The sequence below is a fragment of the Phyllostomus hastatus genome, unplaced genomic scaffold (genome assembly GCF_019186645.2).
Source record: "Phyllostomus hastatus isolate PE091 unplaced genomic scaffold, TTU_PhHast_1.1 phas_scaffold_93, whole genome shotgun sequence".
NCBI lineage: Eukaryota > Metazoa > Chordata > Mammalia > Chiroptera > Phyllostomidae > Phyllostomus > Phyllostomus hastatus.
The window spans coordinates 19,828,674-19,838,793 of NW_025334042.1; the positions used below are offsets into that span (position 1 = coordinate 19,828,674).

Below are 10,120 nucleotides of genomic sequence, written 5' to 3' on the forward strand. Positions count from 1 at the left end.
TATGTACCAAAGTCAATCAAGGTCAGAGCTTTTTCTATAACTGTATAAATGCTCAGTTTGTGTCCCTCAACACACATGGCATATTTCAATCCTGTATCCTAATAATTAATTGCACTTCAATTCATCCCAGACCCTTTGTTGCATATTGTTGTTGGTTGAAATGGCAGCCACATGCTTCCTTCATCTCTTCCAGGCTATCTCTTCCAGGTGGAGGTGGCACAAATGAGGATCTTGACTTATCCACATGAGAAGCCACATGGAGTGACGTCTGGAGATTTGGGACCTTAGTTTCAGGAGCAGAACAATGCTTTGAGCCAATCATTTATTGAGCACTGTGGAAGGTGTTCTTTCAAAGACCTCTGTACCCTATGATTGGCCTAAAGTAGAGCCCCACCCTGCTTGAGAATGGAGTTGTCAGAAACTTCCTGCAGCTGTACACAAAGCCACTCAGGAATCATGTCCAGAGGTGCAACCTCATCATGATGTTTTATGCAAAAAAAAAATATGGGTGGACCATATGTGAAATATACAGAAATGTTACAAGTTAGTGCATACTACATGGTCATAAACAGCCTAGTTACTAAGTAAAGCAATTTTGAAAGTTTCAATACTTTCTTAACCACTCTGTGTACATAGAAGGCTGCCCTTACCATTCCAACTTTGGTGCTGTCTATGTTTCTTAAACACATGCGGCTGCACGTTTCTCTTTCAATGGGTGTTCCACAGGGACAAGTCTAGTCTGTGGGATTCCCTCTGAACAGTATCACCCTGTGCTGGGGCTTGCAGATTAGGCATTTAAGCTTTTGACAGGTGATGACAAAAGCTTATATCCCTCATTCTCATTAACTCGCTCCACCCAGGGAAGGAGAAAGATCAGGCAAATCCTCTTGAGGCAGATTTTCCACGGGCTCAGGTATCAGGGATTCCTTCCTGCTTTCTGCCATGCTGGGGCAAATGCCTTCCTCATTCCCTGTCCATCAGAGACAGCACTGGACTGCAAGGAGGCTTTCCTGGAAGAGTAGAGGCTGGGTTCAGCAACCCGCTGGGGAGGAGGCCAGCTGTCATTGGAGTTACTCACACTGCTTGCTTCAGTTTCTCTCACATAGTTGCCTGAACTATCACTCTTTGCTCTAATCTTATTATGAAGGTCCAGCCTTCCCCACCCTGTTCCTCTGGGAAATATAACTCTCCTGGGCTCCACCATAGAACATGATTCATGGTCACTGGCCAGATTTCATCTGAGAGGTCAGTTCTCTAAGCATCCAGGGTGACTCCACCACCTATGAACATAACCCAGTCCTGGGTGCCAGAACAGAGGGCTGGACTCTAGAGGAGGAAAGAAGTACAGCTTAGCTCATGGGGCCAGTCTAAAAGAGAATTAAGATACACGAAATGCCTCCTACACCCAAAGAAAAATATAGAAAATGAAGGGCAAATGAACCAAGTACAAAGCTGACCTTTCAAGGGTGATGGGAGTAGGAAAGAGTGGAATCAGAAGTGGATCAGCCACAGGGTCCCTTTTCTCCAATTCTTCCTTCTTTGCCTTAGAAACCCTCACCCTCTCTCATGAACCCTCTCAGCAGAGCTCACTCATGGTCAGAGTCACTGGGATTGGTTCCCAGGGCATCATTCCCTGGCAGGTGGTGATAGAAATTTAAATATATATATATATATATATATCTTTATGTATAATATATCATATTTAATAGGTACTTTATAGAATGTCTTATAAATCTACCAATAGAAGAAATACTTGTGTTGGGAAATTGAACATGATTATATTGCTGGTGCTGTCTGGTATGCACACTAAGCTTGGAATTAGAGAATATGTTAAAGTTAAACTACCCTCTGATAGGCTGAAAGGTTGAATGTGAGGTTCCTGTTTCAATTAAATTATGTACTTTATTCAGAGATGAGTCCACCCCTACCCTGGAAACAGATAAAATCAGTACTGAAGAAGGAAATGAACTGGCCTCCTGTGCTGGTTGATGACAGCCTGTCCATGTGCACAGCCCAGAGAGCAGACTCGGACTCAGCACAGGATGGTGCAGGGGAGGCTGACTCCAGAGGAAGGGAGGAACAGCCTGCTGGGCTCCTAGCAAGGACTCTGGTCCTCCCTCTGTTGATGACCATTACCTTCCAGCAACTTGGGCAAGGCAATGCCTAAACATCTGCCCATGTGTGGCTTCTAGGTCTTTGCTGATGTTGCTTTCATTTTCTTTCACCTCATCCCTCTCACTACACGTGCATACACACACACACACACACACACACACATAAACACTGCACCTGTGTTCCAGTTCTTGATGCTTCTAGTGGGTTTCTGAATACAGCAAGTTTTCTCATACTTATAAAATAATGATATCAGCTCATCTTCATTGAGAACTTATGTTCAGACACTGCTAAGACCTTCACATTAATCATGTCCTGTAATCCTCACAACACTGAGAGGTAGGTACTATTTTCACCTCCAGCTGACATCTGTAAAAATGAGTAATTTGCACACAGACAAGTGGGAGCCTGAATACTGTCTCCAGAGCCCAAGCTTTCACACAGGAGTTGGCAAACTTTTTCTTGAAAGAGCCAAATAGTAAATATTTTAGGCCTAGTGAACCATACACTCCCCATTAAAACTACCCAACTCCGCCATCATGGGATGAGAGCAGCCATGGACACTATGTGGACGTAAGACATTGGGCAAATGCATGCTACTCCCACCTGACTTGCCAACCCCTCCTGACCAAGCTGTGCCAAGCTTGAAGCCTCTATCCCAAGAACAGTAGTGTGAATCAGAACACAGTGCCACGGGAAGGAACACTGCTTTCCCAGAACTTGGTGACAGCACATTTCTTGGTCAATCATTGTGCAACCAGGGTGGAGGGAGGGGAGCTGCTTCCGTTGTCTTGAGAAGGTGTCTCTTTCCAGCCAGACGCTGAGTTAGCACCTCTTTTGGGCGGGGAGTACCCTACCCTCCTGGATGCTGTGTCCCCCCATACACTGGAGAGATGGGATGTCTTTTGAAATGGTCAGGAGCTTTCCTCAGGTGATCCCAATGTGGGAGTTTGTGTTCCTTCTCCTGGTTGCCCATTTAACCAGATGATCTCGTAGAACAGCACGCCTACACTCAATGCTCCTTGCACTCAGTACTTAATGTCTAGAATGAAAAAAAAATGAACTGCATTCCCCTCTAAACCAAACACCACACTCATTTGACAGGCTTCTCTCCTCTGAACAGATATGTAAGGATTCTAGATGTCAAGCACTGAGATTGAAAATATACACTTGAAATTTACCTGTGACATCATCAAGCTTGTAAGGGCACATTTTCTGTGATTCACTGCTTCTATATGCCCCTCAATTTTCTCTACACATGCATTAAGATGTGTGATTCTTGAGTCCTAGTAAATATCAAAATCTGTGGGAATGAAAATTCAGTGAATTTTTTAATGATTTTTGTCCTACTCATTTTGGATTCTTTAGGTTAAGCTTTAAGTGAACATTCCAAAGCAGCAAAGGAATGGTGTCTATGAATTCCAGTTGTAAAGAACAGTTGACCTGATCATCAGCTCAGTGGAAAAGCACATTGGGGAGGGAGGTACAGGCATGGAGAGCAACTCTGTGCAGAAGTCAGGTCTCTGGCTTTGGCTGATGTCTCCTGTCCTCTCAGAAACTGCCAACTGGGCAACTTATGAGACAAGATAGAGAGTAATTGTTGTTCTTGTACCTAAAAACTCACTATTTTGTCTTTTAGGCCTTTCAAAGGAAGGTTTTAACCCCAAAGTAACCCTTATACCCATGGACAGGCCACCAGGAACAATATCTAGGAGCCCCTGAAGGGCAAGTTCAAATGTGGTGGGAAAAAACACTGCAGGCCACTTCTTGCCCAGGGCATTGAGCAAATGCCTATAAGCCCTCAGAGACAGCTCCACCCTGATGGGAAGGGTGGTGCTAGTGGAGGAGAAAACCTGTGTGGGAAGGGGACACACAGAGGAACGTCTGAGTAAGCAGAAAGAAAAGACAATTTACACAGATCAGTGCCTTGTCTCCTTTGTTTGAGAACATGACTAACTCATCACTTAGGTGAATTCACATTCAGACTTATTGTGTAGGGATCAAGTCAAGGCTGGAAGGCAGGAGAATTGCTCCCTGAGTGAAGGAAGCCAAAAATGCAATCTCCATATTTTGTACCTTTCTAGGTGCTGGGGGTGACCTCACTATTTGTAAAGCCCAACCCTTCCCAATCTGCAAGCTCACCTACCTTCCAGGATTGAGCCCAGCCCATTTTCACCGTATATAAACTGCTAGGAAACTCATCTCACACATCTGCTCCTCTCAGCCCTACCCTCCAGCCTCTCGCGCCTTCTTCAGCCTTCTCACCTTCAGGAACCATGTCTAGCAAGTCCACCGTGAGGATCCAAAGCAGCAGCCAGCGTGGCTTCAGTGCCAGCTCAGCCAGGGTCCCTGGGGCCAGCCGCTCTGGCTTCAGCAGTGCCTCTGTGTGCCGCTCCAGGGGCAGCGGTGGCTTTGGTGGAGTGTGTGGAGGAGCTGGTTTTGGCAGCCGCAGCCTCTACAGCCTGGGGGGCTCCAAGAGGATCTCCATCGGAGGTGGCAGCTGTGCCGTCGGTGGCGGATATGGTGGCAGAGTTGGAGGAGGCTTTGGCTTTGGAGGTGGAGCCGGGAGTGGATTTGGTTTTGGCGGTGCAGCTGGTAGTGGCTTTGGGCTCGGTGGTGGAGCTGGCTTTGCTGGTGGCTATGGGGGCGCTGGCTTCCCTGTGTGCCCCCCTGGAGGCATCCAAGAGGTCACAGTCAACCAGAGTCTCCTCACTCCTCTGAACCTGCAAATCGACCCCACCATCCAGCGGGTGAGGACTGAGGAGCGGGAGCAGATCAAGACCCTCAACAACAAGTTCGCCTCCTTCATCGACAAGGTGAGCCAAGAAGTCCTGACCTCCAGTGGGGATTCAGAGTCCCCAGACTGGAGGACTGACGCATGTCCTACTGGGAGGAGAGTGGGGTGAGGGAGAGAGGAACTCAGAGTGGCTTCACCCTGGGATGCCAGATTAGCTCCACACTGACCATAGACAGGATAAGGTGGATATAATTTACAACTGCCAAATCTCTTAAATATCTTTCATTCATGTCCAGGTAAAGTTCTCAACTTTGATAACTATGGAACAAAGAAAAAGCAATGAGAAAATTAAAGGGGTGGACTGTACCTTCTGAAGAATCTAAAACATTAGAGATAAAATTTCAGTGGAAAACTTTTCTAGGGCAATGGGCAAGAGGAAAATAATGACAGAAAAATGGGGGGGAAAGATTTCTGCCTGAATTACAAAAATGACTCAGAAACACTTATATATCCATTGAAATAATAAAGTTATACATCCAGGGAATGACCACTGAGGGAGTTTGTCTTGGAAAAGACTTGTGCACTAAATAGAAAGATACATTAGAATCCAATCATATTGAGATTGAAATTTAATCATCAGATTCCAAACATTTAATGTCCCTTTAACAGAGGTACCACTACCTTAAAAAATAAACTTTGTGCTATATATCAGGAAAATACTATATTATGTGGATGTTGGGTCACACACGTCAAGAGAAGGAGAAGAAATGCTGAGAGTTACTGATAGGCTCCATAACTTAGAGGGTGAGAGGACCTCAAGGACCACAGGGGAACTTCACTGGGGAGACCCGTGGGTTGTGAAGAGAGACAGTTTGGGGGAGTAGGATCTCAGCATAAATTGTTGTATCTGCTCTGCAGCAGCCCAGCATTGTGGAGGCCACACAGACCTGCTTGGGGACATGACAACTCTCATGTCCAGAATCTTCCTTCCTTTGTCTGGCAAATGACCACTTGTGTTTCTTCAGGTGCGCTTCCTGGAACAGCAGAACAAGGTCCTGGACACCAAGTGGACCCTGCTCCAGGAGCAGGGCACCAAGACCGTGAGGCAGAACCTGGAGCCCCTGTTCGAGCAGTACATCAGCAACCTGAGGAGACAGCTGGACAGCATTGTCGGGGAGAGAGGCCGCCTGGACTCAGAGCTGAGGAACATGCAGGACCTGGTGGAGGACTTCAAGAACAAGTGAGTTAGGAGAGAAACGGGCTCAGTGCTCTGAAGCACACAATTCAGGACCAAGGGGTGGCCAGGTCCAGATGTGAGCATGAGTGCAAGGCAAAACAAGTCCATGAAAGTTAAATTCACACGTTGCCTAGAAACAAACTCCTCAAAAGCGAAAAGGCCATAGAGGTGGATAAGGAGAGTAAAGAAGGAAACAACTAACAGACACAAAAGTCATCTCTTAGGCTTCCTGGCAGGGAGCTCAATTTGGATATATCGATGATAGAAGGTTCTAACTCCAGGCTGCCTTTTCTGTATCATCTTCACCACTGACTCGGTTACCTGTTATCCCTTTCTCATTCTAGATATGAAGATGAAATCAACAAGCGCACTGCAGCAGAGAACGAATTTGTGACTCTGAAGAAGGTGAGCTGATTAAAACCAGGGTTGAGGTTTCTTTGCAGGAGGACTCTGGAGCCCTGCCCACATCTGAGAGCAGAAGAGGTGGGGAGGCTCAAGGAAGGGCAGATGGGGAAGAGGGCTCAGCTGACTCTGGCTTGTGGGCTCATTCCCTAGGATGTGGATGCTGCCTACATGAACAAGGTTGAACTGCAAGCCAGGGTAGATGCTCTCATGGATGAGATCAACTTCACAAGAGCCTTCTACGAGGCAGTAAGCACCTCCACCCTCCTTTATCCCTTCTAATGGGGCTCTGCTAAAGGGTGGAAGGTCTTGGGGTTGGGGACTCTGTGAAGGTCACAGGAGAAAATGATCTGACCATCTCATGTTCTGCAGGAGTTGGCTCAGATGCAAACCCACATCTCAGACACCTCTGTGGTCCTGTCCATGGACAACAACCGTGACCTGGACTTGAACAGCATCATTGCTGAAGTGAAAGCCCAGTATGAGGAGATTGCTCAGAGGAGCCGAGCTGAGGCCGAATCCTGGTACCAGACCAAGGTGAGCAGCGAGTGGGCACCTGCTGAGGAATCCCTGTGCTTGCTCCCTGAACACCAGCAAGGCTACCAGACTTCACTGGGAAGAGGCACTTCTAGGAAGCTGCTGTCCTCTCACAGAATGTGTGCCCTGTCCTGAGAGAGTAGATGTTTACAGGATTCATGTGCAATTCTAGTAAGCCAAAGAAACCAAGCAGGAGCAAAGCTAATGTAGATAAGGACCCAGTGCTCTTTGCTTCAGCTTCACCCTAATGCTGGTCTCAGAAACCTAGTGCAGGACGTTGCAGGTTCTGAGGAGAACTAGAAAGTCCGTGGTCTCTTAACAAGGTTGGTCTGAGATTGGTATACAGTGTCCAGTGACCTAGAAACACCAGCATTGCCTAACATCTCTTCGGGAGAAGCCGTTAGGTTTAATTTACAAAAAGCCTGATTTCACTGGTGACATGGGAAAGCCTGCACATCACCTTGTCTCTCTGTTGACTGCAGTATGAGGAGCTGCAGGTCACAGCTGGCAGACACGGGGACGACCTGCGCAACACCAAGCAGGAGATTGCTGAGATCAACCGCATGATCCAGAGGCTGCGGTCTGAGATCGACCACGTCAAGAAGCAGGTATGCTGGGGGCAAAGGAAAACCATGCCAGAACACCACGTGGTCATCACAATACCTGGTCAGGCCCCAGGTTTTCTGAACTACCTGGGGACTGAGGGAAGAGCAGGGAGGGGAGACCATGCAGTTTCCACCCTTAAGGAGTTCCCACAGGGAGGAGAGATGGATTCCAACCCAAGGGCATGAGACATACAGCTGAACAAAACCAGTTTCCTCTGTCAGAGCTGTGAAAACGTAGTCAGGGGCACTGAAGACAGATTACATAAGAAGAACAGTTGATTTGGTAATTCAGGGAACCGGGAAAGAAAAGGCAGGCCAGCAAGGGAGCAGGAAGATGGGTGCAAACCACTCCAGATTCTAGGTGAAAAAAGAAAACCCAGTCAGGCAAAGGCACAGGACAAGGACCTGTGTCACCTACAAGTGTGAGATGAAAGAAACTCATCACGTAAATGAGAATGTTTGTATTTTGTACAAGTTAGTGTAGCTACCAGGTGACATTATCCAAAGCTGTCAAGATTCAAAACAAGCTAGTGGGTCCATTTCTCCCATGGCCCCCTGGCCTGTGCCTGTTGTCCTGTCTTCCACCACTCAGCCCCCACATCCTCATGCAGGGTGGCTAACACAAAGGGGCACAGGCTTTCTCAAGTGACTCTTAAACTAGAGAAGGTTTGCAGAAGGGACAAAGTCTGGAGGAAAATGATGCCAGCTCCTCTTCCATGCAGCCTGGGCTCTGGATCTCTGCCTCACTGAGAAAGAGGAATCGGGGGTTAGTCCCTTCTGGAGGACTAGATTACAAGTTCATTCTGTCCATCTCCCCCTCCAGTGTGCCAACCTGCAGGCCGCCATCGCTGATGCTGAGCAGCGTGGGGAGCTGGCCCTCAAGGACGCCAAGAACAAGCTGGCCGAGCTGGAGGACGCACTGCAGAAGGCCAAGCAGGACATGGCCAGGCTGCTCAAGGAGTACCAGGAGCTCATGAATGTCAAGCTGGCCCTGGACGTGGAGATCGCCACCTACAGGAAGCTGCTGGAGGGCGAGGAGTGCAGGTGGGTAGTTCACAACCTCCCCAGTCAGCCATCGGGCTGCTTCTCCATGATGCCCAGCCCGAGAGCCCAAGTTTCAAGCACTGTGGTGATGGCTATAATTGCTTCTCTCTGAGAACCAATGAAAGGGCAGTCTCCCCATGGGTTGTCCTCACCTGGAGGCTTCCCACACTGGTCCAGCAGTGGCTGTCTGAGGTCTCATGGTCCCTGTGTTTCCTCCCTCCTAGGCTGAGTGGGGAAGGTGTTGGACCAGTCAACATCTGTAAGTATCTTTGCTTGCCTAGCCCCCTGCCCTTGAGTTCTTCTGACTGCACTCAGGCTGACAGAGTGAGCTCACCATGCCTGTGTGTCCTTGTGCCCTCCCCTCCACAGCCGTGGTGCAGTCCACCGTGTCCAGTGGTTATGGCAGCGGCAGTGGTGTTGGCAGTGGCTTGGCCCTGGGTGGAGGCAGCAGCTACTCCTATGGCAGCGGTCACGGCCTCTCAGGTGGCTTCAGTTCCGGCAGTGGCAGAGGCTTGGGGGGTGGCCTCAGCTCTGTTGGTGGCAGCAGTTCCACCGTCAGATACACCACCACCTCATCCTCCAGCAGGAAGAGCTACAAGCACTGAAGTCCTCCTCTTGGCTGGCCAGTCCACCTTGTCTCAGGGCCCCTGTCCAGCTGCATGGCCCTCTCTTCTGGTTGCCTCTTCTCTCCCACTACCTACTTCTCTTCATCCTTGAGTTAGAACTGAAGTTTACCAAGTGCTCTTATTACTGTACTCTGCCCACATTTGCTCCATCTGAGCTTCATTGCTCACCATCAGAAGGTAGCTGCTTGGGTCTAACTCTAGAACAAGGCAACTTCCCCTTGCTTTCTAGTGGCCCAGGAATTCCCTCTCTTTCCAAGGTGGGCTCCTCCCTTGCAGTGGTCACGAAAGCACAAGTGACTAGTTCTATAATGTACAGTCTGTATCCCTGCTTTGTTTCCTCTCCTCCTTGCTCACTTTTATTGCTAAATAAAGCAGATGTATAACATAATGCATGATTCACATTGTCTTGATTTGTCACCAATGGTTTTCGAGCTTTTTCATCTGACAAATTCCTTTTCACAAATGAGGAGACTCTCTATCCCCATGTCTTCACTCCCCTTCTCTAGAGAACTTTAATAAGCAGCAATTCGGCACCCTCATGTTCAGGGTTTCTCCCAGATCAGATTCCATCTCAGTGTTTGTCACAGGGAGTGGTAAGGATTTGGTCCATGTCATTGTTAAGTTTGTTTTTACTGTCTGTAGCAGGTACCAGTGGATCAGTTTCTCTGGCCTGGCATCTCAGCCCCCACCCCCTCCTGCCCCAGGAGTCACCCACAAGCCCAGAAAAACATACTGTTGTCCAATTAGAGCAAAAGAACATCAACAAGAGAATAATATATTTAATTTATACTTACAGTTGCCTTCATAACCAATAAATTTG

At 48.1% G+C, this 10,120-nt stretch overlaps 1 protein-coding gene across 1 annotated transcript; it reads left to right on the top strand.

Annotated features, from left to right (window-relative positions):
- The first annotated feature begins 4,310 nt into the window (after positions 1-4,310).
- LOC123812500 (keratin, type II cytoskeletal 6A) lies at positions 4,311-9,688 on the top strand. Its single transcript, XM_045829296.1, has 9 exons — positions 4,311-4,928; positions 5,875-6,089; positions 6,431-6,491; positions 6,642-6,737; positions 6,861-7,025; positions 7,508-7,633; positions 8,454-8,674; positions 8,899-8,933; positions 9,044-9,688. The coding sequence occupies exons 1-9, from the start codon at positions 4,389-4,391 to the stop codon at positions 9,277-9,279; spliced, it is 1,695 nt and encodes a 564-aa protein (XP_045685252.1). The 5' UTR covers positions 4,311-4,388; the 3' UTR covers positions 9,280-9,688.
- The last annotated feature ends 432 nt before the right edge of the window (positions 9,689-10,120 follow it).

What these genes read in the sequence shown, in the direction of transcription:
- LOC123812500 (XM_045829296.1), top strand. Translation starts at nt 4,389, where the DNA reads ATGTCTAGCAAGTCCACCGTGAGGATCCAAAGCAGCAGCCAGCGTGGC. An exon ending in TCGCCTCCTTCATCGACAAG is followed by an intron (nt 4,929 to 5,874) that starts GTGAGCCAAGAA and finishes GTGTTTCTTCAG; the next exon opens with GTGCGCTTCCTGGAACAGCA. An exon ending in AATTTGTGACTCTGAAGAAG is followed by an intron (nt 6,492 to 6,641) that starts GTGAGCTGATTA and finishes CTCATTCCCTAG; the next exon opens with GATGTGGATGCTGCCTACAT.